The 26,817-nt window shown below is 45.3% G+C and overlaps 1 protein-coding gene across 2 annotated transcripts in view; it reads right to left on the minus strand.

Moving 5' to 3' along the window:
- Positions 1–1,330: 1,330 nt before the first annotated feature.
- Positions 1,331–26,817, minus strand: part of LOC147449818 (tRNA synthetase beta subunit family protein) — a 110,375-nt gene continuing 84,888 nt past the window's right edge. For both annotated transcript variants that reach the window (XM_086522180.1, XM_086522181.1), the window contains exons 10-19: positions 5,113–5,239; positions 3,606–3,773; positions 3,388–3,519; positions 3,113–3,223; positions 2,820–2,948; positions 2,669–2,743; positions 2,472–2,579; positions 2,279–2,374; positions 2,124–2,207; positions 1,331–1,711 (exon numbers count right to left, since the gene is read on the minus strand). In XM_086522180.1, the coding sequence (XP_086378306.1) occupies positions 1,643–1,711; positions 2,124–2,207; positions 2,279–2,374; positions 2,472–2,579; positions 2,669–2,743; positions 2,820–2,948; positions 3,113–3,223; positions 3,388–3,519; positions 3,606–3,773; positions 5,113–5,239 (1,099 nt within the window). In that variant the 3' untranslated portion in view covers positions 1,331–1,642. The remainder of the gene's footprint in view (positions 1,712–2,123; positions 2,208–2,278; positions 2,375–2,471; positions 2,580–2,668; positions 2,744–2,819; positions 2,949–3,112; positions 3,224–3,387; positions 3,520–3,605; positions 3,774–5,112; positions 5,240–26,817) is intronic.

Here is a 26,817-nt window from a genome sequence, read left to right on the forward strand (position 1 = left end):
GCCCGCTCGTCAATTCATTATTCTCAACACTTTTGATGCAATGTCAGTGGGCACCAAAAAGTGCTCTGAGGTCACTCATACACAATACTTTCACATGAAAAAATTTGTCCATCTTTGCAAGAAAAATTAAATCTTACCTTTTCCAAGTTTACTCTCATGCATAGAGAAGAAAAAGAGAGGTGTCACCACCATGTTTGTGGTTATAGATACTAACTCATGCATCGAAAAGTGTGGCATTAACAGGTACCAAACACTACGAATATACGACTCATTGAAGTTTTCATGCATGACTTTGGGTGTAGTATTGCCCTTTTTTGTAGCACACTTTATTGGCCGCCCTTGTTTACCTTAATACCATTACATAATTACTTGTTGCTGCAAACTTCATACTTGTTCTCTACAAATAAAGTGGGTATTATAACATTTAATGAGCACGAGCATATTAGGAGCGAAAGCTATTTTACCCACATTCATCTTCTTCACTTCAACATGCTCTAATAATTTTTATGGATTCTTAAAGAATGTCAACAAAAAAAATTTAACTGTCTTCTATATGAAAACCATTGAGAGTGCAAGAGAGATAAAATGTCAACTTTTCTATAGCTTATTCACATACATGGACAAACAAAGAAGAGGCATCACCTACTGTGCACATGTCCATGTGCACATGTCCATGTGCACGTCCACATGCTGTAACGTGTACATGTTCATGAACTGCTCATATGGGTACTACCTACTCTGATACGAGTGAAATGCCAATACCTCTCTATGTGAGTGTGCATATGTTTGCATAAATTCTCGCTCATAAGAATACCGTCTTCTCTGATACGCCCCTTTATCAATTGGTACTTAATCCAAAATGCTAAAATTCCTTCTATATCAAGATATATAGGAGCTCACATGGCATGCACCTTCATCGATGTGTGCTTGGCCCAAAACGCCAAACATTCTCTTGTCTTGATATCAAGCAACTCATGTTGCGTTATTTTTAGTGAGAATAGGAAGAGAGCCGCTCAATCCACTCATTGCCCATACGGATCAGGTGGGCAATGTGTCATCTTGTTGTTTGTAAAGTCCTTGATCCACTTCATTGAACCTATTCGAGGAGCTCCGTGCGTGCATGCACACACAATCGACTATAGGATATAGTATTCTACAACAAGATTGCTAAGCACAAGTTTGACTAGGATGAAAAAATATTGAGTGCTAACTGTACCATTACCAGCTTCAGTAACCCTTCTGTAGCCTCGGGCCTTTCAATCAACCTGAGGGTGGGGGACTCAGGCTTACTCTTCCCAAATGAATTGAAAGTTTACTGCTGGAATTTAAATGCACGTTGCAAAAAATTAGTTCATTTTACAAAGCTTGATTTATTTTGATTTGACAAGAAGCTTACATACTATTCTTGCCTCTCAAAAAATGGCTCTTGCATCATCAAAAAACATGCTCTCATTGGATTCCCTTGACGGGAATTATCATATGCAATTTGACAAAATTGCCACATCCTTCTTACTGCCGCCAAAACTTTGTCAATGGCACATGCTGTGCCCCGTGAATATAAATGAATAAGAATGATCAATGACAACCTAAAGCGTCCGCGCCAAAAAGAACATAACCTCTTCGACCAAGAAACTCGTGTTTCTCACAAGAGAGCTTCAATGTTAATCTCCATAATGGAACAGGGATCTGGAATCAGAAAATTTTGTAATACCTGAATGGCAAGAAACCATAACGAAGGATAATTAGCAGAAATGGGACTCGAAACACTAACTGCAAAGCTCAAGAGAAATGTGTGCATGAATGGGCACAAGCACTCTCAACTGGAAAGCAACAGAAAGGAGGAAACATTGAATACAGTGTAGAAACTGATCTCAGATTCTTACAGAGAGAAACATGAACAACCATCCAAGCTTATCACCCATGATATGCAGACTAGATAACCATCAAATTTTGATGGAGACTAACATTGAATACAGTGTAGGAACTGATCTCAGATTCTTACACAGAGAAAAGTGAATAATCCATCCAAGCTTATCACCCATGATAGGCAGACTAGATAACCATCAAATTTTAATCAAGACTGATTCGATCAAATTAAAACAAAAGAGAAGATAAACCCTTGCCTGTGGATGCACGATACCAAAAGTTCCAATTCGTGAGCCCTTGCAGATAATGCTCGCCTGTCTGCCTGGAAAAAACTCAGGCTCCTGCAACCAGAAGCTTTATGTTAGCTCTTACTTTCTACCTTGCTGAATCATATAACAAGGATGGAGCTTGCCTCAGAAGGTTGAATGAAGTATCCTGAATCATCCCCTGTAGGCACAGTCTTTATGCCCACAACTTGCATGACTCTATCAACTAAACCATGTATCACCTGCAGAACGATGTGATTGTTACCTGATACAACTCAGATATGTTGTGCTGCCAATCAGAAGTGATGAATTGCAGACAGCTATGTATTCAAATGATACCTCAAAACCTGAATTGGCATTACAATATAATGCTGCTAAACGCCGCTCATTTTTTGCGCCAACATCTTTGCTTGGATCCAAAATGACAACATCCGAAACTTCAAAAAGCTGCATGAACACCAGAAATACTGTATCTTCAGAAGTTGAAACCAAGAGTCTAGTCGTCAATGTTCATGCAGAGGAAGTCGAGGTAAAACCTTCACTGGTCGCGGATGATCCTTGTTGTGTCCAAGAGTTTTAAGAAGTCCAGGCAAAAGACTAGTTCTGACAACCTGAGGGAAAATGGGTGAACAAAACTGCAAAATGACCTCATGAATTGTCATAAAACTGGCTTGGTTTCATACACACCTCAAACTCACTGGTGCGAGGATTGCCCACAGTTACGGCTACGTCGCTCTTGCGCTTCACCAAGTCAAAATTTTCCTCGTGAGAGCCCAATATCCATGTTAAAACCTCTGTGAATCCAGCCATAGCAACCTGTGATATTGAAGCAGTTCCCAGGGTCTTAGAAATAACAACGTAAAAAAAAACCATCGGCAAGATAAAGAGCTGACATGTTAAAATCCAGCACAGATCAGGCCCTAAAGAGTAAGGCAGAGTATCATAGCTCTATAAACTACTCAAAGACAGATAAGCCACACCTCAACTCTCACTGAATCGCTGAAGTCATTAAGTGGCAACAGTTTTCCTTGAGTGACACATTTTGGAGTCGTTTGCTTGATGTTATTATATCCATATCCAATTCCTACGTCCTGCGATTATATGAAGCACATAGGTAAAGCCATATGAACACTAATTGTTAAGAGAACAAAAGAGAAGAGGATTTTTTTGGGAGAAACTCTATACCTACATGCAAAGCAGCTAAAAAAGAACTAGAGGTAGATCAAGTTGGTCGTGCCTCAAGAGAAATTCTTACCTCCATAACATCACATGGGTGTAAGATATCACTCCTTGTCGGTGGTACTTTAACATGAATAACTGGGTCTGGGCCCTCCTGGCTAGAACTTTCTGTAGCAAGTAGCTGCATTCTATTCAAAATTTGTACCACCTGCAAAGTGCTGCTGCAGCAAATGAGGTTTCCACAAGTGGTTCTTTACTTGACAGTTGGATCAATCAATCAAAACAAGAGCTTACCTGCTTAGCCTTCAAGGCCACACCCAAAGAACCAGATATGTAAGAGAGGGGCACTTCCATACTCCTAGAGGACAAATCTGGGTACACTGTTGAGACCCCATTGGCTGCCACAACCTCAACAGGCTCGACCTCAAACTTGTTCTTACAGTACTCAGAGAACATGGTCACCTGCACAGTCACACTAAGGAATCCAAATCAAAAAGTATGAGAGAAAAGGCTCCAAGACGCTATCCAGCTTATATAGCTAGCTTCACGACTCAATTTAAGATAAGACAACAAAAAACAACATTCCTCAAACTTTGTATGTGTGTGTTAAAGCAGTTATCCCCATATCAACTGCAATGTGGAAAAGGCCAACGATAGATCTCGGAGGGCTGGACAAACACCTGCATTATGTCCACGCATTCTAAACCTGAAGGTATACTGAGGTCCAAAGGGAAAAGCTTATTGTTGTGAATTGTAAAACACCCAAAACTCCCATCTGTTAACATGGATCTAAGTCGACATAGTATTACATAAGATCCACAGATTTGATGCTGATATGGTCAAGCTGTACAAACACATGGTTCCATGACAAGCTTAATATCTTGGAATTTATTTTTCACAGCTCCACAAAAAGGGGCTATGTTATTTTAAGCCAAACATTGTCATAGTATTCACAGAAAATTTTGATTCGCTACCATAGCATTTGGAACAAAAGTGTACAATCAACAATCATCAAATTTTCAAAATCTATGATATACAGAAAAAAGGACCCCTTGCGACAACCAATTGGTTTCTCAAGACACCAACTTACTTCAAAATTAATATTTCCAGACAAAAGAAAATTATAATCCTCATCGCACCAGAAAGTCCATAACAAAGCAAAGGAAGCAATTGCTGAAACAAGACACAACACATTCTCAGACCACCAAATCACAATAGCTCTCATGGATCCATAAAATGCTCATGGCTTCTATTCACGAGTGTACGATGTGGAAAATGGATGTCAACAATGCCTTCCTCAATGAGAAACCTAGAGTGATACAAAGGAATAACCCTAATGCTGAGTAACATTCAGCAATTGCTGAGTTAAGAGTGATACAAAGAAGTAAACCTAGGGTGTTAAATGTTGATTCTCAAGGCTATAATCAAATTTTTCACTCTTTTGAAGGACACATGTGATGATCAACGCAAGACCCAAAGTTTAATACTACACTGAACACTGCTAATAGATGAAAGGGCAAAGTTCAAAATCGTATGCACCGCACCTAAACAAAACAAGAGCCATAATTTGCAAATATAGGAATAAAGAAGATTCTCAATGAAACAAATGATGCACAATTACACAAAATTGCATAGTGTATTTTCCAAACCTTGCCATAAACAAACAGAATAGAGTCTCAATGCGCCATGCAGTTATCATAGTAGAAGTAAATTAATCATAAGAGCATAATGAAACAAACAACCCCGAACTTCATGCATGAGGCAGTTGAACATCTCTACCCAACTGACCAAGAGAAATTACCATTGTATTAAGCACAATCTTTGCTTTAGTCAGATCAGTTGCTGTGCACTCTATAAACACGTTCTTGGTGTCCAGTGTGATTGCTGAATGTGCACCATTAATGATTGGGGGCCAAGAAAGTACTCTCCTGGAAAATAAAACCATTACACATCAATTGTGCCTTGGCTCTTACAAAATATCCAATACATGCATTATGCCCACAAAGACTTTCTTGCTGTTGGTTGTCCAATTTTAAAGTTAAAAGTTCTCTATCATTTGCAAGTTAATTACAAGTTGTCTATTTTTGTTTTTTGCGAGAAGATCAGAAAATCAGTGAACACAGAATTCTTGAGTCAAACAAACTTTTGAGATGAGAGAGAGAGAGAGAGAGAGAGAGAGAGAGAGAGAGAGAGAGAGAGAGAGAGAGAGAGAGAGAAATGAAATGAAATGAAATGTTATATTAACGTCTTCAAAAGGCCAAAGTGACCTATGAGACCAGAAAGTTACAATGTGGTGGATCTGATACAAAGTCAGAGTCAAAGTAACAAGATGACAACAAAGACAAAAATGAAATGACAAATGCCACAATAAAATACTATGGAATCCTAAACTACTAGGTGTGAACAGCAGCTAGCTGGGATATCTAGATCACAAGAGATCTAGCATCGGTCGCTGGCGGATCTCATCAATCTCCTCCATGGTCAGTAGTCTGACCGGGCGTCGTGCATGTCGAGCCAAAGTGATCCGAATCCTCTGATGCAGCCTCCGTCGATGCTGTGTAGTCCTCCGCAGTCGTGAGTGTCTGGATCTTCCAAGCTCAGTCGCTCGGTCGATCAGTGTGCCTCTGGTGTGAGACGACAAGCTCTGCTGTGGTAGTAACTCCTCCGGGTGTCCAGTGACAGCTCTAAAGAAATCTGTGATCTGTCTCTGGGACTGGCTAGCCTCTCCTCTCATCAGGCTCTCTCTGTGTCTGCGTAGCTCGAGCAAAAACAAGCCCAAGCATCTCTGATCCTCGTACTGCATGACTCTGGAGAATGGTCCAAAGCCCTCTCTGAACAAGCAATGGAAGCGGCCTCATATCTCATAGTAGACGGGGCAGTGGCATGTGTAGTGCAACTCTGTCTCAGGCTCGATGTCACACAGGGGGCATGTCCTGGCCTCTGCTGGTACTCTGCTGTATCTCCCAGTCTCGATCCGCAGCTGGTGTGAAGATGTACGCATCTGGCCGATAGCACATCGTATCCCATGAGACAAGTGGGTGTCCATGTATCTCGGCCTCGTCACAAAGCCATCAACCGTAAGCTGGAGGAGATGCTCTCTGTAGAATGCCATCTTCGTGCCCAGCTCCTGTGCTGGCTGTAACCATGTCCTCCTGGTGTCTAGCTGAGTCAAGTCCTGGCGGATGAGCCTGGTGATCTCGGACTGTGTAAGAGTCAGAGAGGGTGCATCCAGTGAGTACTGGAAAGGAGGCAATCTGTCTATGCTGAACCCATGCACCTGAAACCATGATGTCATCTCCCCATACCAGCAAGCTGTATCTCCCTGCATGGCTAACTGTCGAGAGGACTCAAGTGCAAGGCGAGCATATCTGTCTCTGGGAAGTTCCCACATGCGGTGTATGAAGGAGACCGATCTGGTGAGCGCCTCCACCACTAGTGGGGGGGCAGCTAGCTCTGCTCGAACAATAGCACGTGGTACTGAGGCCTTGGCTCTAATGAGCCGCGAGATCATAGAGACCAGAGGCTTCTCCATGTCCCCCCATCCATCACTGCGGCCTGTCCTCCCGTGATGATCTAATGAAGGTCCCCAGATCTCAGCTCCATAAAGTAATGCAGAAGCCACCAGAGTGTCAAAGAGCCAGAGCTTCGTCCTAGGCTCCTGAAACTGAACCTGTGAACACATCCTTTCCAATCTACCCAATGCTGCATGGGCTCTGGTCAGTCTAGTCTCTGCTGCCCTCCTCAATGAAAATGTTGGCCCACTAAAAACCACTCTGAGGTAAGTGTGCGCATCTGTATACTCCACAGTCGCCTGGCCGTATGTGAATGCTGGTGCTGACCTCCTGATCCACTGTGGGGTGGTATTAAATACCATGACCTTGGTTTTACCAAGGTTGACGGACAAACCACTTTCTTGAGCAAACCTATTCAAAGCATCCAAGTGACGTTGCATCCCCTCCGGAGAGTCGGAGATCAACACAATATCATCAACATATAACAATAATGGAATCCATGTCCCTGCCATCTGTGCACCTCTATCACCATCTCTCTCAATGTAGTCAAAAACCTCATCCACATACATACCAAATAGAGTAGGAGAGAGCGGACAGCCCTGCTTCACCCCAATAGTGGAGTGAATCAGGGTGGATAGACCCTCTGAGGTGCGTACCTGCCCCACTACTGACCTGTATAATGCCATGACCCCCCATATGAGCTCTGTGGGTACTCCCATCTGCTGTAATCTGCGCATCAATCTAGCTCTAGGCACTATGTCAAAAGCTTTGCGGAAATCCACAAAGCTACAATAGATCCGTTTCCCACGCGATCTACCCTCCTCAATGATGGCTCTGAGTGTCAAGATATGGTCAAGAGTAGAAAAACCCCTCCTGAACCCTGCCTGCCCGGCTGCGCGTATCCCCTCCCTCTCTGCCCATCTACTCAGCTGTTGCTCAAGAATGGATGCGTACAACCGTGCCAATGTGTGTCCAATCATGATAGTGCGATAATTCCCAGGTTCCATAGGGTCTCCCGACTTGAAGATAGGTACAATAGTAGATAGGCTCCAAGTATCAGGCAAGCCCTCACACATGGCACGATTAAACATCACTGCTAGAAGCTCTGCTAGTAGATCTCTGGCATGTGTGAAATGCTCAGCCACTAAACCATCATGATCATAAGCTCTCCCAGTCCTCATCCTGTCAATGGCCTTCCTCACCATCTCTGCGGTGAAAAAAGCACATGTGTGTGGGCATGGATCGGGGGGGTCGAGAAGGGGGGGCTGCTCAGGAACTATGTACAGAGATGATGCATACTGGCCCCAGTCCTCTGTAGAAGTGATGGCGGGGGGGGGGAGAGTGCTCCTGAAAGAGCCGCCATGCCTCACGTGAATCCTGACTCAAGAACAGCTGATATAGATCCTGCTCTAGCCGAGCCAAAAATGCCCTCTTCTTCCGCCGCACTAGGCGCCAGAAGTCAGTCTGTGACTGTCTGTGAGTGATGTCCCCCAAAAGAACCTCCCTTTGAAGTCTAGCTCTAGTGTCCCGGCATTCCTCATCATACCAACTGTTCTGGGGCATGCTCCCCGAACGGCGTCTCTGCTCAGGCTGGGTATGTGGGTATGCCTCTGCTGCTGCATCATGTAGTGTCTGTGTCAATATAGTAGTAAGCTCCTCCAGAGGTCGCCCTGGCTCCTTTGTGCATAGGCGTCTGTAGATCCCATCTATGTATACAGAGTCTGTCTCCCGCGTGAAGGTGTAGCGAGTAGGGGCTGTTGTCCGTCGCCTGTGTGCTACACTAAACTGAAAGGAGATGGTCATTGACACAAGAGCATGATCCACTGCCACACCAACAGGTCTGGGTCCAATCGTGAGATCCTGGATCTTGGATACTAGAGAGAGAGAGAGAGAGAGAGAGAGAGAGAGAGAGAGAGAGAGAGAGAGAGAGAGAGAGAGAGAGAACAAGAAGAAGAAATAGAAACTATCCCAAGAAAGAAAGAGAGAGAAGAAAGAAATCTGAGTCTGAAGTCGGCCTATGAGACAAATCAAGTATACCTATGTAGATGTCTTCTGTCTATCGAAAAAGAAAAAATAGTTCAGACTGGTACAAAATAAAAGAGAGAAGGACGTCTGGTGGGTGAAATCTATGAGGATGGGTGGAGCACTAGTTGCATGTCTATATGATGAGTGTAGTACAACCATGCAAATGCATCAATCTAGCTAGCTCCATCCTGTGCTAATGGGGTGGTGTAAAATGTAGTACATGAGAGGGTTGGGAGTAAGGGTTGCTTGATGAGCACCTCTAGGTGAGCCATCATCTGGGCTTGTCTCTCGACAGCTCGATGTGCTCGAGTCCGGATCTCATCGATCTGTCTGCAACACCGGTGTCGTGGGGCTTGGCCTCTGGTAGCCCGTGGGCGTCATCAGGCCCGGCTCGCCTCAGCTTGCTAAAGGGTCACTCCTCTCGGTGGGTCTAGGAGTGGAAAGGGTGTATCTCTCTAAAAGAAATTTGTAAGCTGTGACCATCTTCCCCCACTCACCCCCCCCCCCCCCCCCCCCGGGGTCTCCGTAGGTGCCTGTAGAAGTGTGTCCCTGTGCCTTTGAATCTCTAGCAAGTATCGCCCCAGCAGTCTCTGATCTTGAGAATGCATGATATCTCAGAAGGTAGACAGCCCATTGAATAGGGGCTCGTATCGGCCTCTAATGTCCGTATAAGCTCTGCATCTGCAAACAAAATGCTCCTCGCTCTCCACTTCCTCTCTGCATACTCTACACACTCTCTCCTCCATGGAAATGTCATGAGCTCGCCCCACTTCGATCTCTAGTCTGTGTGATGACACTCTGAGCTGACCAATTGCCACCCGTGAACTGTGTGGCATGTAGGTGTCCATATAGCATGGTCGTTGTATGAACCCATCCTCCAGTATGGTAAGAAAATAGTCTCTGTAGTGTGACATCTTCCGCCGGAGTGGGGATGTGATCCAAGTCTGTCTGATATAGAGCTGCCAGAGATCTGTATGTTTCTCTCACTACGTGAGAGATGAAGTTGGGGGGAGTCGGGGTCGTATTGGAAAGGTGGCAAACTCTCCAGGTCAAGGCCGTGTGCTCCGAACGATGCTCTAATTTGTGTGTACCATGCTCTGTCGTATCCAGTCTCTGATATCTGTATAGCTGACTCAAATGCTCGTCGTTTGAGTCTGTCAATCGGGACCTTTCGCATTCTCTGGATGAAACAGATCGTCTGGAAGAGTGCCTCCACTAACATGTGGTTGGGGGGGTGGGGGGGGGTGGTGGCAAGCTATGCCCTGACGATCTCCGGCGGCACTGTGTGCTTGCCTCAAAATAGGCGCAAAATCATATAGATCTATGGTCTCTCAATCTGTCAATTGGCTATCTGTCAATCCAGGTGCCCACAATGTTGCTGCATACATTAGGGCTGGAGTGACTAATGTGTTGAATAACCACCCCTTCATGTCGGGCTCCTATAGGCGTGCCTAATGACATCTTCACTCTAGCATGACCAGTGCTCCATATCCTCTGGTGAGTCTGTCAGTGGCAGCCTGTGCCATGGAGAAGGGCCCCCGTCTGCTGGTGAATTTGACTCCCAAGTAGATAAAGGAGGTGACCACCTCTACTGGTCCTGCTGCTGCTGTAAATGTGGCTGCTCGTCGAACTGCTCTGGAGGTGTGGAAGATCATGATCTTGGTTTTCCCAAGATTCACTGTGAGTCCCCTGTCTATGCAAAACTCATCCAAAGCTCTCAGATGGCTCTGTAGGCCCTTTGGTGACTCTGAAATCAGTAAAATGTTCTCAGCATATAGCATAATGTGGATTGTGGTACCTGCTAGGTCCGCTCCTGCCCCGCCTGCTCATAGGATGTAGTCAGAGATCTTGTCGATTGTAGAGTCCGAAGAGGGTGGAGGAGAGGGGACATCCTTGCAGCAAACTCTCCTAGTCACACTCTCATAGAGAGCGTAGATGGCCCATATCATCTCCAAAGGTATCCCCAAACTCTCAAGTCGTCGAAAGAGTCTCTCCCGTGGGATAGTGTCAAATGAATCCACAAAGCAGTAGTACAACCTCTCCTTCCGCACCTTTGCCCCATCAATGAGGCAACGTAGAATGAAGATGTGGTGGATAGTAGAGAAGGTCCACCTAAACCTTGCCTAAGCCAGGAGCCCGTAGGCCCTCAGCCTCCCCGTAAGAACAAAGCTTGGCCTTAAGAACTACCCCATATAGCTTGGTCATTGTATGGCCAATCATGATAGTCCTGTAATTCCTTGGGTCCAAAGTGTCTCGAGTCTTGTGGATCAGCACAATGGTGTGCCTAGTCCACTCCTCTAGGAAGCCCTCCCCTATAGCCCGATTGAATGCATGTGCAATCAACAGGGCTATCGTGGCAGCTACATAAATGAGGTGCTAGCTCCGTAAACCTCTATGGTTTGATGATCGACAGTGTTGTAGTCGATGGATGGCCTTCTTGACCATCTTCGCTGTGAAGGAGGAGCTCGTGGGTCGAGGCAGGGGAGGTTGTGGAATCGGAGGTTGGTTCGGCACCTCATAGAGTTTCTTTGCGTAGTCGTGCTATACCTGTGGATCCTCAATGGGGATAGTCGGTCAGAGCTATTGGAGGGTGTGCCATGGTGTGGCACTATCTACGCTCATGAACAGGTGATATAGCTCTAGCTCTTGTGCCTCCTCAAAAGCTCGCTGCTTTTGGCGTGAGTGCCTTCATCTGGCGTCTGCCCTCTCGATCAGTGGTCTCTCCAAGAGTCTGTTGTGCACGCAGCCGGCGGTAGAGATCTCTGCACTTATCATTGTACCAATGGTTCTGTAGCATGGTCCTTGGGGGGAAGTGTGGCCTGTATGGGTGGTGTGTGGGAAAGAGCTCATGGCTGATGTCTGAAGAACAAATGTGATGTGAGAGGCAAGCATAAGTAGTTAGATGGATGGAGCAGGAGTCCCTTCTCGACCTCTGTCGAGTATAAGGGGGCTAGCTCATGTATAAAATGGATCGTGGTGTGTGGGGTGCGCGTTATGGGTGTGTGGGGTGTGGCGTCGCCAGTAAAGGAGAGTGCAAGTGTAACAAACTTGGGCACCCCAAGTGTAGGTTCTATCACGACACAACAGAGATTCACTTAAAACACTTCACAATTAATGAGTCGACACGGCCCGGCGTAGTTCCATGCCAAGAGAGATCTGCCCCAAAGACTAGTGTCCTTTTCAATATTTCTTTATTAATCTTTGAGCAAAGTACAACTCCCGCACGTCCTCGCTCTCAATCTCTGCATCCAGATGCTCTGAGAAGTGAGGCCCTTGGGCTTCTTTCATTCTTACAAGGGATGCCAGAAGCAGAGCCCCAAGAGCAGAAACTAAAAGCTTCTAACTCAAAAGCAGAGGGCCCAAAAAGCAGCCAGCGCTATCTGTAGAAATTCGTACAGTAGTGACATGTCAATGCTGTGAGTGCAAATCACGAAAATCCATACGCTTTGCCACGTCAACAGCCAGCGCGATTTACAGCATCCGTACAGCTGGCAGCGTGTTGTTTTGACTTGCTTTATGTCCCCAGGGCCCATCTCAGCCATTGTTCATAAGTTGGAACATCTTATAAGGTGAAAACTCTTTACTTTAATGTCCTGGGTCATGCCACGTCATCAAGTTGTGATATACCTCCCTCTTGAAAGAATTGTAATCGCCCTCGATTACACGTGCAAAACAGACACAGGCCATGAACCATTTCAGCACACACTCACTCTAAGTACCGACGCACTAGACACGACACATCTAGCACTTGTACAAAGACAACAGTCACATCACTGCACATGACATCACATGACAAATCAATCACAGAAAACTTCATTCCAAATCTCAGACCGTGACTACCAACATATTTAGTAACCGCATCTAGATCCATCTCGGACCTCACAAATGCCGGACTAACTAATCCTTATTGCGATCATGTCTATAGAGATTTATATGACAGAAATGCTATAGTCATTTCATCTTTCAGATCTTGCACTCAAACAAGTCACATGAGAGAGTACAAATCATTCGTATTCAATTTCCGGAATTTCATTTCAATGTTTCATAAAGTCATACAACAAAATACTGTCAGCACAACAGTATCCCTAAAACCCAAAGAGATCTCAATGACTCTATTCAATCCAGGTAATCTGTGACAGAGGAGCAGAGTGACTCCCCTCCTGTGCAATCCCTCTGCACCAAATTCAACCTTTCTGATCTGCGGGATCTCTCAAAGTAGGCGCAGCTAAACAGAATGCTTCAAGGTAAAGTTTCAAAATCTGAGGAGGATCTGCTAGGTCCTCCTCCATTCACTTCGCATCTAATGCCGGATAGTTCTTGAATTTAACTAAAAACCTCCGAATCACTTTACCTTTCACTTTTCTCTCCTTGTGTGCCAAAATCTATTTAGGAACGAGTATCTCCTCGCTCTCTTCCACTTCGGGTTGCTCATCTGGCTCCCCATCAACTGGCACCTCACCTTTAAAAGGTTTCAAGAGACTCACATGGAATGCATTGTGAATCTTCCAAGAATTTAGCAGCTTAAGTCGGAAGGAGACGTCATTATCTTTTCTCTAAACTAGAAAGGGCCATAATACCGCATGCTAAGCTTTGGAAAAAGCCGCTCCTTTCCCTTCTGTTTCTTTAGGCGTGCCTTTTCAAAACGTAAGAACACCCAATCGTCTTCCTTAAGTTTCAAGTCTCGTCGATGTGGATCTACTGCCTTCTTGCGTCGTACTTGAGAGTTCTCTAGAGCCTCACGGACCTTGACAAAAGCAGTGTACAAGTCCCTTGTGTACTGATCGACTTCAAAAATCTTGTCTTTAGCGTTGAGAAAGGGTTGAACCTTCTGAGCACCTTCAATTATCTCAAATGGCGCCTTCCCCGTCGAGTGAACCGTGTTATTGTAGGCAAACTCCACCAAAGGCAAAAAAAAATCCCATTGAGTTTGATCAGAGATATAAGACTTCATTAAATCCAAAACAACTGAATTTGCAATCTCAGATTGCCCATCTGTCTACGGATGAAATGATGATCAGAACTGCAACCGCGTACCAATGTTCTTCCAAATAGCCCTCCAAAACAAACTCGTAAATCGGGGATCTCTGTCGAAGACTATTGTCTCAGGCATGCCATGTAACCAAAATATTTGTGCAATGAACAATCGCTACATGGTACAGCTTGACTGTTTTCTTCATTGAAATGAAGTGAGCTTGCTTGCTAGATCTGTCAATGACAGTCCAAATGCCATCGTGCCCACTCTGCATCTTCGGGAGATCAAAGATGAAATCCATTGCAATACTTTCCCAAAGAGGGTGGGAATGGGCAAAGGCTGTAGTAATCCTTGAGCCTTATGCCTGTCAAACTTAACCTTCTGGCATACTAAACAACTGCGAACAAAGTTGTCCACGCCCTTCTCGAGTCTCGGCCAAAAAAAATAAGGTGGTGTCAATGCCGTGGTGACCCATAAATGGTGGACAGTGGCACTCTGTCAAAACCTTTTCTCTCAAAGGCTGTGTAACACCCAACATTGTTTTCTTCATCAAGTAACCATCTTGTATGGAATATCTTGGCACTATCTCCTCATTCTGTATCTGAGTGGCACTATCTTCCCATTTTGTATCCGAGTAAAAACACCTGTAAAGTCCGGATCGGTGGCGTATTGATCAACCATATCCTCGAAGTTTCTATGATGTATCGCGGAAATAACCAAAACGAGGGGCTTCCAAGACAATACATCTGCCACTAAATTTTTTTATCCCACAATCTGGAAGTGAAACAATGACAAGGTATTAGCCTACCGCATCTACTTTTCTTCTGTGACAAGAATGTAAGAAATGCGGAATACGATAAGGATCTAGTAGCAAGGAGAGTAGAGAGAGATACGATGCAAAGTAGATTAGTGGCAAATCAAAAACTTTAGATTAGCACACTATTACAAAGTGATGGCGTCATCCACCCATGCGCTCTCAAGGTAGAGCTTAGATGGCGATTTAGACAATTAGAGCATATGTAACAAACTGCTTAACGTGTCAAAGCCTAAAGAATGGAGCCAACTTACAGATGCCGACCGAGGGGCCTAAACCCTAAGAAGAACAAGTAACAGAAGAAGTGTCACAAAGTGATGATGTGGTTGCCCACGAGCAGAAAACCCTAACCCTAATTTCTGCCAGAAACCCTAACTGCTGAAACCCTAACTCTGAAAATCCTAACCCTAAAACCTGCAAACCCTAATTCTGGAAACCCTAACCCTAAACCTACAAAAACCCTAATCCTAACCCTAAGGGCAGCGTGGCAAATTTCTGAACATTGCGCTGGCTGATGACGTGGCAGGCTGTACGGATTTCCATGATTTACGCAGGCAGCTTTTTGGCTTTGCTTTTGGACCAAAAGCTTTTGAGTTTTAAAGGCTTTTTAATGTAACTACTTTTCAGGTCAAGGGCCTTTAAATATGAGGCTAGGGCTCATTCTCTGGCATGCTTCCTGGAGAAGGTGCAGAGTTTGGAGTACCGGCTCGTACTGTGTTGATGCAATATAAAGAAATATCGAAAGGGGCGCCAAGGTTTGGGGCCAATATTCTCTGGGGTGCAATTACGCCACTCCGTGTCGCGTGTCGTCTCTCTCTCTCTCTCTCTCAATTCAATTATTATTGAAGTGTTATAAGTCTGTTCAGTCTGTTCTTTTCTATTGGCACGTGGTGCCCGTCTTGTGACAGCATAATAGGAATACAAGTGACTAACAGTCCTTCAACAAGGATGTGCGTGTATGCGTCAAGTGTGCACACCATTCTACCAAATTACTCATGAGAAGGCCTCCTTATATAGATGTAAGGGAGCCTCTAAATGCCCATGTGTAGCCGCCCTTAGATAGCCAAGTCCAAGTAGAACTCGGCCACGTGTCCATGTGTGTGGCCGCCTTTGTGTAACCAAGTCCAAGTAGGACTCTCCCATGCGCCCATGTGTAGCCGCTTTTGGGTAGACAAGTCCTAGAACTCGGCCACTAGTCAAGAAAATCCGGCCATCGGCCAAAGACCTCGCGCAACTGGCCATCGGCCACTAGACGACCGTTTTTCGATTGTCTTCAGGTCGCCGTACGGCCAAGATATTCCGGCAAAAGGAATATTCCGACGAATTTGCTCCGTACCATCCCCGATCACAGATAGAGACCTCATCAGCGTGCAAGCTGGAATCTACCAAATATATGTGAACCATTGGCTTCTCCTCATATGGGGGCCTTACAAGCTGTGAAGCATATATTGTGGTGGCAAAACTGAGAGAGAGGTGGGCATTGCAAGTATACCAACGAAGTAGCGTAGACTCTAATGATCAATAAAGACCGTGAAATCGGCTCCGAGTAGATAATGTCGCCACTGTGTAAGAGTATGGATCACTGCCAATAGCTCTTTCTCATAAATCTGTGCCACCAATTCTGGCCTTGAAAACATTCTACTTTCATAAGCTATCACGTGGCTTTCTTACATTAAGACCGCTCCTAGACTACGACCGCAAGCATCACATAAAACTTTAAATGGCTTTTGCAAGTCTAGCAAAGCCAATACTGGTTCAGTAGTCAGTTTTTCCTTAAGTGTTTGAAAAGCAGTCACCTTTGTTGGTCCCGACGAGAAAGGGACTCCTTTTGAGTCAATAAGTGCAAAGGCAAACCTATCTCTGCAAACTTGCATATGAACCGCCGGTAGTAAGAACACAAGCCCAAAAAGCTTCTAGCTTCATGAACATTCTTCAAGTCGAGCCAATCGCGGATAGTCTCAATTTTGGACGGGTCCATTTGTACTCTTGCTGCTGAGACAATGTGTCCCAGGAAATGTACCTCCGGCAAGAAAACTCGCTCTTTTTGCTATTAATAACCAATCTGTGATCACGCAAAGCCTGAAAGACCTGTAGCAGATGATGTGGATGCTCTGCTTCGTCCTTAGAGAAAACTATAATATCATCAAAGAAAGTGCCCACAAAAGATCGATGCTCTCGGAAATCCTATCCATCATTTGGTTGAAAGTTGCTGGAGCATTGGTAAGTCCAAAACGCATCACCAAGAATTCGTATAAACCAAAACTTGTCCGAAAGGCCGTCTTGAAGACATCTCCCAGAGTGATTCTGATATGATGATATCCGCTTTTCAAATCAATTCTGCTGAAACAAGAGGATCCCTGAAGTCTGTCAAGAATATCATCAATCCTTGGAATCGGCAATCTGTTCTTGATGGTGATTTTATTGAGAGCTCTATAGTCAATGCACATGCACATTCTCCATTCTTTGGTACTAGTAAAACCGGAGAACCATACGATGAAGTACTCTGCTGGATGAGACCCTTTTCAAGAATGTCTTTCACTTGGTTCATGATTTCTTCATTCTGGGCTCAGCTAACACGGTAAGGTGGCCGGTTCGGAGGTGTGGTTCCAGGGATTAAATCAATAGTGTGGTCCTTGGGACGAGATGGAGGTAACTCGTCTAGCAGGCCTTTTGAGAAACAATCAGCATGTGTATGCAAAAATTCTTGTCGTTCTTCGTCTAATTCAGACATGTTCGTTCGTTGTTCATCATTCCATTCTTTCAAATAGATCGAATAAACAAAAAGACTGGATTTCATTAATTTTGGAATGGCCGAAGCCGATACAATAGGGACAAACTTGCCCTTCAAATTTTACATCAAGTACAATTTTCTTGTCCCTTCTCATTGGTCAAGGTCGCTTTCTTGGCCTGATAGTCGACCACGGCGTTGTTCTTATGGTACCAAGGGATTCCTAGGAGGCCGTCACACCCTTCCAAAGGTAAGAAGTTTGCCAATGACAGGTGTAATGGGTACATCCCCTCCGGGCACCGCTAGTGGCCCCATCTTATTGGGCTTATCTCGAGTTGAGCCGCCAATTTAGGTGAAATGAAGTTGGCCTTGGCTCCTCTATCAAGGAAGATGAGGGCTTCCTTATCATTTACTTTGTCCCATGCGCACAAAAGTTCCGTACTTTCATTCATCTAGCTTGGGTTGGTTCCCATGCAATCCAGTACCAGTCCTGCTTTCATCTTGCCTTTTCTGCCACATTCTTCCATTGCTCTAGAACTCTCAGGCATGTCTTCACTCTGTCCTCGTTGTGCCTTTTTGGGGCACTTTGCAGAGATGTGCCCTTGTTTCCCGCAACCAAAACACTTCCCCTCTTTGAGATAGTTGGCCCTCTCTTCCTCAATCAATCGGGGTCGTGCATCTTTCTTTTTCTAGAAGTTCTTCTTTCTATTATCTTTGGTCGAGGTCCCTCTTGTCTTCAGAGTCAAAACTTCATCAGTGAGGTAGGTCAAATTACCCGAATGTATCGAGAATCCCCGCTTAGCATGTCCCATTAATTGTTGTATAGACTTAGACTTTTGTCCAAGGCAGTGATCTCGGATCTCTGTAGGGAGTCCGCAGCAAAACCACTTAATCTGGTCTTTGAAAGTGACCTTCTGAAAGGAGGAGGTCGGTCAAAGGAATTCCAAAACCTTTCACAATATGCATCCAAAGTGTCACCTTGGTCATTCGAAGATGGTTCCAAGCGGTTCTCACATCTCGTTCGTACTCCTGGGTCAACCAAGAAGAAATAAAGAACCGTTTGAACTTCAACCACTTGGTCGGAACTTCTTTCCTCACAAAGAAGAGTGGACCACCATGTTCGTACATTTCCCTTCAAAAACGATGCTACCCTCTTGATCTTGGAGTGCTCTGAGTAATGCCCTCCGGAGAAGGCTATATCAAACTGCTGAATGAAAGCCAAAGTCTTCGAAGCATCTCGGGATCTAGAAAAGGATTCAAATTTCATTGATTGTCCACCCTCTTTAAATTCCTTTGTCATTTTGTTCTTGTCTTCGAGGAAATCGTACTTGTTGGCTCTGTAAAAGTGTTTCTTCTTTGCATAAAACATGTGATCGTCGGAGTCCGAACTGCCAGAGGATGACTCCTCCGTAGAACTATCAGAAACTGGTCGGAATATGATCTTCTTTGCCTTTTTCTTGTTCTTTCCAAAACTTTATTTCTTGCTTCGCTTCTTGCCCTTTCTATCCTCCTCGCTCGAGTTGGAGATGAAGAGCTAGAAGAGTTCTCAGAAGAAGAGGAAGAAGAATTGGGTAGTCCTTCGAAACGCACATGCTTCTTTTGTTTTTGTGGAGTTGCAAAAGAAGATTGACGGCCCAAGTAACCGGGGTAGTCAATCCCCTTATTGCGCTTCTTCAATTGCTTCTTTGATGGTTTCTTCGATGGCTTCTTTGTGTCGAGAAGCTGATTGATTTGGGTCTAGACCACATCATGGGGTTCTTCTTCAGTGACTATCCGAGGAGTAGGAGGTTTCTTGATTGCCGGTTTGATTGGTGTCTCGATAGCTTTCTGCCATTGGGTATGCACTTCAGTCATCGACTACTAGGTCAAAAATTTTGCATACTGGGGATCCTTAGCAAACTGAAGCATCTGCTCTGCACACTCGTCAACCCGCTGTTGGCCTTGCATCTCCATGAGTTCATATTGTGTGGGTCGAGATGGCCCATACTCGTTCTCTGCTAAGTCGCTTGAAATTTCCATATTGCCTCCCGCCTCATGGGGTGGCAATATGGAGTCGTCTGATTCTCCTCGGAATCCATAAGTACCTCGAGAAGAAAGATCAGATTTCTTGGTAGAAGAGAAATCGGTCGTGCTCTGATATCACTATACAAATTTGGGCACCCCAAGTCTACGTTCTGTCGCGACACAATAGAGATTTACTTAAAACACTTCACAATTAATGAGTCGACACTGCCCGGCGTACTTCCGTACCAAGAGAGATTGGCCGCAGAGACTGGCGCCCCTTTCGATATTTCTATTATATTAATCTTTTGAGCAAATTACAACTCCTACAGGTCCTCGCTCTCAGACTCTGCGTCCAGATCCTCTAAGAAGTGAGGCCCTTGGGCTTCTTTTATTCTTACAAGGGATGCCAAAAGCAGAGCCCCAAAAGCAGTAACTAAAAGCTTCTAGCTCAAAAGGAGAGGGCCCAAAAAGCAGCCAGCACTATTTGCGGAAATCCGTACAACAGTGCCACGTCAACGTCGTCAACGCAAATCACAAAAATCCGTACGCTTTGCCATGTCAACAGTCAATGCGATTTACAACATCCATACAGCTAGGCAACGCGCTGTTTTGACTTGCTTTATGTCCCCAGGCCCCACCTCGGCCAATGTCCTTAAGTTGGAACAACTGATAAGGTGAAAACTCTTTACTTTAATGTCCTAAGCCATGCTACGTCATCAAGGTGTGACAGCAAGATAGGTGTGGTCGGCTCCAATCCATATGGGTGTCACGTGACACATACCAACCCTATGTGTCCGTGGACAAGCTACACCATAGCAGGGTTCCCATCAATTCAGTCAGTTTAGATTAGAAGTGATCTGGCACTTTTGTGAGTCTATTCGTAGACCGCGCATGCCCAGTCACTGAGTGTAGATGCATATCCTTTGGTTGCACACTGCATAAGCATAAGCATTTCCATCAGATTCCATCAGAGTTAGTTTGGGGATTTTTCAAGTGACTTTATCCCATTTTTCCCTATTTTTGACATTTTTCACTTATTTATTAATTGACTTTTGTTGGGTACTCAGTAGGGCAAATTGGGTAAGTTAATATACAAGCAAACCCAAGTTAGCACAATTGGGCAGATGAGCAAGGAGCACAGCAGGCTTCCCCAAGCAACAGGTGTTCCCTCCCTCTCTCAGCAAGACCCTCCCCAAGCCATCTTGGTGAGCCCCCCCCCCCCCCCCCCCTTCCTTCAGCCATCAGCGTTTTCATCATCGCCATCAGGATCCCTTCCCTTGGTGTTTCCTAGATTCAGCCCATCGCCATCCCAGCACACTTGTCGGGCGTTTCCCCCCTGCAAGCAGCCCAAAGCCCAGCGTTTCTGGATCGCTAACCATCAGCAGATTTCAGCGTTTTGCCTCAGCTTTTCAGCCCATTAAAACGCAGCTTTGACTGCAGTGCCTCATCGTTTTACAACAGATTTTCAGCAAGAAAAAACGCAGCAAAGGAACGCAGCCTTTGCTAGCGTTTTTTCAGCAGGTATTCAGCCCTAACCCACAGCCTTGGCATCGCAGTTCATCAGCATTTCCAGCCTACGATCTTAGCGGTAAAAACGCAGCCAAGCTTTGCATGTTCAGCGTTTTTATTCCACCTAAACACCTCGACAAAGCAGGGATTTTCAGCCATACGAATCAGCCCCAAGATCACCTAGAACCTCAGCATTTCCCCTCTTTGTGGACAGCAGATAGAAGAAGACCAAATTCAGCCCTAAAGTCATCATCGTCGTCACCGACATAGCCCCATTTGCATCAGTCCAATGCATCATCATTGTACACCTTTGTGCAATCAAAGTTAGACCACTCTCGCCGACGAGAGTGGGGCCTTCGGAGGAGGGTTTTACAACCTCTCGGGTGTCGTATCTCTCTTCTCTCTTTCTCTCAATCTCATACACTTGCACGCACAATATCCACTCACTTTGTTCGTGATCATAGCACTCTCCATAAAGACAGAAGGCTCTCTCCTTCCCTAAGAACTAAAAGGAACCTTGAGCAATAAAGATCACTAATCTTGAGAAAATACAACATTCATTCCGTTGCACCTAACATTGGTATCAGAGCTTTGGAAGTGTTCTGCATTACTCAAGGAAAGAACCACAAGAACCACAAGAGTTTTTTTTGCTTCTTGAGGTCGCACAAACCCAAGTTTACTTGGGCGTGTCAATTCCTAATCGTGTTTTGTTGAAGAGTGACAGGAATCCCAAGAGAGAAGGGCTTGTCCAGCCTCCCCTTGTGTCTCTTTTCACTCATTGAGAGCGGACCATGCACTTAGCGGCCGGCCAATCGACGTGAGGTGGTAAAAAGCAACCTTGGTGTGAGCGTAAGGCCGCCAAGGGGTGCGCCTACGAAAAGAGTAGAACTCGGGTGAAGAGAAGATCCTTCTCCAACGCGATTTGCAAGCGAAAGAAAACCTCAAGAACCCAAGAACCCAAGAACCAAGACCCTCAAGAACCAAGTTCTCGTGAACTTAAGAACCAAAGATCCTAGTGCATGGTCCTCACCCGAAGCGGAATGGATACTTCGCATACAGGTGATGAGCATGAGAGAGGCGACGAAGGATTCTCCCCACCAGGAGATTTTTCCAACCCTCCCCCTTCGCCATCTACACCACGAGTTGTTCTAACTTCTATGGAGATGATGGTCAAGTCAATGATGGACATGATGCTGGCACAACAAGAAACGACTCGCCTTACGATGGAACGAGATGAAAGAAACGCACTACAACAAGAAGCAGCGACTCGCCTTACCATAGAAGCGAATCGAGTTGCGTTGGCACAACAAGAAGGCAATCGCCTTGCTTTCGAACGCGAGCGCGATGAACGAAATGAACGAAAAGCAGAAAAGGACGCCGAGCGTGAAGTTCAAAGGAAGCTACGCACTCAAGAATTTATTTCCCACGTGCTAGCCTCGAAGACCGAACCACCAATAGATCGTGGGAGTTCATCAAGTGGCGCAAGCCACGATGCGGATTCCAACCATCCAGTCACAGAGAAGTTGACTTTCAGTAAGTATGACGGTAAGATGGATGCTACAGTTATTCATTCTTGGTTGCATCAATTTAATGCTTATTTTGCGACAACTAAGAAAACAGGAAATAGCAAAGTTTTGATGGCAGCTATGTACCTTGCCGGTGATGCCATCAATTTGTACCACGCATGGCAAGAGGCACAGCTAGCCGCGCACCTAGAGGCAGCCGACGGATTCACGTCCCTTTCTTTCGATTGGGCTGATTTCCAAGACAAGCTCAAGGCGCGGTTTATGCCACCTCAGTACCTCGCACGATTGAAAGAGGATTGGCGCAATCTCAAGCAAAATGGTATGCCAGTTATGTCTTTTTCTACTCGTGTTTTGCAGCTAGGTACTCAATTACGAAAATCGGATGATGAGCGCAAAGAGGCTTTTCTCTTTGGGTTGGACGAATACATCAAGTTTGATGTTGAAGTCTTTGACCCCGCGGATCTCAACAAGGCGGTAGCAATCGCTCTCGCCCAAGAGATGAAGCACAACAAGGGAACGCCTAAGAAGAACAAGACTTCCACAAGTACCTCGCAGACTTCTCAGAACCCTCCGAACGGTAAGTATGGTAAGAATGATAACTCTTCTAACCAATCTTCCAACAGTCTCTCATCAAAGAATTCTTCCAATGAATTTAAGGGTAAGGCTAACACAATTGCTAAACCTAAGCTTACTCCAGATAAAAAGGTAGCACAAGGAATTGTAGGAGGATACATCACTTCGGAAGAACAAAGCACTTATTCTAAGGAAGGTCGTTGTTTTCATTGTCACATTAAGGGTCACATAAAAAGAACATGTCCTAAGCTTGAATCGAATGAATCTAAAGAACCCAGAGCACCCACTTCCTCTGTCAATGCAATGAATGATAGCACGAGTGTGCCCCAAGTTTCTCACGACCCTCCCATTGATGAATCTCTCATTAAATGTTATGGTCATACGTCGGGGCACCGTTTTGTCATATTGTTTGACCCAGGTAGTATGCATGATGTGATCAGTTCCTCTCTTGTTGGGCGAGCCCGCCTCGAAGTTAGTCCAAGATCTCCTATCGAGGTCTCTGGCTTTCGTCCCGGTATGGACGCTCTCATCACGGAGGAGTGCCTTGATGTGTTGATTGCAATTCAACAGACTGCCTTCACTAGAAGATTTGTTGTTTCTCCTCTCTCAGGATGTGATATGATTTTGGGCATGCAATGGTTTCGTGAGACTCACGCTCTCATTGATTTTGAGGCTAACACTTTAACTCTCAATGCCAAAAGTGATTCTCCTACTGTCTTTCATGGAGAGGACATTGCTCCTTCTCCATCTCTCATTGCTAATATGCAGGACAAGGTTGAAAGGATTCGGGATAAGGAGATTCTCTCGATCTCTTTTTCTCCATAGCATGACACACAGAACTTGCATGATTATGAGAAGCATGATGATTTGAATGACAATGACAAGCATGATGAGTTACATGAAGACGATGTGATTGTTCACAAGGATGAGGTATTAGTGAATGCTTTTTCTAGCGAAGCTAACCTCGTTGCAGATTCGATCAATCACGAAGAATCGATCTTGGCTCTGGAGCCTAGGTCCAAAGAACCCTCACAGGAAGTATTATGTGTTCGCATGATTGATATGCACGCATTGTTCGAATGTTTCATTCGTGATCGTTTCCTGTATTTTAGTCAGCATCGTTATGTGATCCCTTTTCCTAGGCATGACATAGTGTATGTTGAGCACGTTTCTCTCATGGATGAGCACGAATGTATGCGGATTGTTCATAAAAAGCTGAAAGGTATGTATGTAAGGAAGTCACATTCCATGTCTCTTCCTTGGCATGACACAATTTCCGAATGAGCACATGCAAGTATGAGCACCAAGCATGGGCATTTCCGTTGTGTTTTGCCACAGTTGATTGCTCTACATCATAAGAGAAAGATTCGAGCGCATTGTTTGCATGTGTTTAATGAACGGGTTGTCACTCCGTCTCTATGTTCATCTACATTGCATACACAGTCTTTAGCGAAGACAAGATTTTTTCCATTCACTTTACATGGAATGAGTATGTTCATGGTTTTGTGTTGGAGATGGTTTCAGGAATTTTCAGCCATGGAGATTCTTGAAGACGAAAGAAGCAGGTCTCTAGACGAAGTTGAAGTATTGAAGGAGCCACAGAAGACTTTGACGCTTTCGGCGCGGCCTAAAGAAGCAAGCGTTGCAGACCTTTATGAAGTTCAAGTAATGCACGACCCACACATCAGAGTGGGCCAGCGAAGAGTCCCTTCCCGGATTCCGGATACTGTTGGCGATCTCCCTTGACGCCATACAGTTCGGTACTAGTACCTCATTTTGAAAAAAAGGGGATGTCACGTGACACATCCCAACCCTATGTGTCCGTGCACAAGCTACACCATAGCAGGGTTCCCGTCAGTTCAGTCAGTTTAGATTAGAAGTGATCTGGCACTTTTGTGAGTCTATTCGTAGACCGTGCATGCCCAGTCACTGAGTGTAGATGCATATCCTCTGGTTGCACATTGCATAAGCATAAGCATTTCCATCAGATTCCATCAAAGTCAGGTTGGGGATTTTAAAAGTGACTTTATCCCATTTTTCCCTATTTTTCACATTTTTCACTTATTTATTAAGTGACTTTTGTTGGGTACTCAGTAGGGCAAATTGGGTAAGTTAATCTATAAGCAAACCCAAGTTATAGCGCAATTGGGCAGATGAGCAAGCAGCACAGCAGGCTTCCCCAAGCAACAGGTGTTCCCTCCCTCTCTAAGCAAGACCCTCCCCAAGCCATCTTGGTGAGCCCCCCCCCCCTTCCTTCAGCCATCAGCGTTTTCATCATCGCCATCAGGATCCCTTTCCTTGGCGTTTCCCAGATTCAGCCCATCGCCATCCCAGCGCACTTGCCTGGCGTTTCCCCCCTTCAAGCAGCCCAAAGCCCAGCGTTTCTGGATCGCTAACCATCAGCAGATTTCAGCGTTTTGCCTCAGCTTTTCAGCCCATTAAAACGCAGCTTTGACTGCAGTGCCTCAGCGTTTTACAACAGATTTTCAGCAAGAAAAAACGCAGCCTTTGCTAGCGTTTTTTCAGCAGGTATTCAGCTCTAACGCACAGCCTTGGCTTCGCAGTTCATCAGCATTTCCAGCCTACGATCTTAGCGGTAAAAACGCAGCCAAGCTTTGCATGTTCAGCATTTTTATTCCACCTAAACACCTCGACAAAGCAGGGATTTTCAGCCATACGAATCAGCCCCAAGATCACCTAGAACCTCAGCATTTCCCCTCTTTGTGAACAACAGATAGAAGAAGACCAAATTCAGCCCTAAAGTCATCGTCGTCGTCACCGACATAGCCCCATTTGCATCAGTCCAATGCATCATCATTGTACACCTTTGTGCAATCAAAGTTAGACCACTCTCGCCGACGAGAGTGGGGCCTTCGAAGGAGGGTTTTACAACCTCTCGGGTGTCGTATCTTTGTTCTCTCTTTCTCTCAGTCTCATACACTTGCACGCACAATATCCACTCACTTTGTTCGTGATCATAGCACTCTCCATAAAGACAGAAGGCTCTCTCCTTCTTTAAGAACTAAAAGGAACCTTGAGCAATAAAGATCACTAATCTTGAGAAAATACAACATTCATTCCGCTGCACCTAACAATGGGTGGGATGGTGAAAGAGCAAAGTAGGTGGGTGGCCTCTCTATGATGCTCCCCCCCGGCTACAACTCCATGTGGTTTGCATATTAGCCCTCCTGAAGTAGGCCATTGTGTCATCCCATTATAAATAACGAGGCAGTGCTCAAAGCCTAATCTCAGCAAATGATGGCCGTACTCTGTGGTGTGAGCTATGTCTGCTGACTCTCTCATGGTGGCCTCCTCTTGTATGGCGAATAGTGCCACCAGGTCCTCTATGTCGTATGTCTCACACTGATTCCTACCTGTCCTAGCGTTGAAGTCTGTCGTAAGGAAGATTTCCCCCAGTGTAGAGTACTCCATAATCTCATCTGACAAGCATGTGTATGGGGATGGTCTCTCCTCCCTCTCCCCTATTCACTCTGGTAGCAAATTTGGAGCCTAAGGGGGCGAAGTAGCAGAGGGCGATGTAGATAGTCTTGGACTATGATAGCTCAAAACGGATCCAGAGGTAACGGGCCTGTGGGTCTCGTGGAACAATCTGTATCATGCTCCAGGAACCCTGTCTGAAGAGTATAGCCACCCCTCCTAACCCTCGTATGGTGTGATGGCCGGTGCTCTCTCGTGTGAGGATTCCCATTGAAAGCCCTAAATCTTTGGTAGACTCCGGTCTAGACTCTCATGTGTCTCTATTAGAAGAATGATGTCCCGTCCTCTCATCATCTCCTCAAGTCTCTCTAGGTGTGTCCATAGATCCCCGTTGCAGTTCCAAAC

This window comes from Adiantum capillus-veneris, chromosome 10 (assembly GCF_014529385.1).
Source record: "Adiantum capillus-veneris isolate H3 chromosome 10, ASM1452938v2, whole genome shotgun sequence".
NCBI classification, from domain to species: Eukaryota; Viridiplantae; Streptophyta; class Polypodiopsida; order Polypodiales; family Pteridaceae; genus Adiantum; species Adiantum capillus-veneris.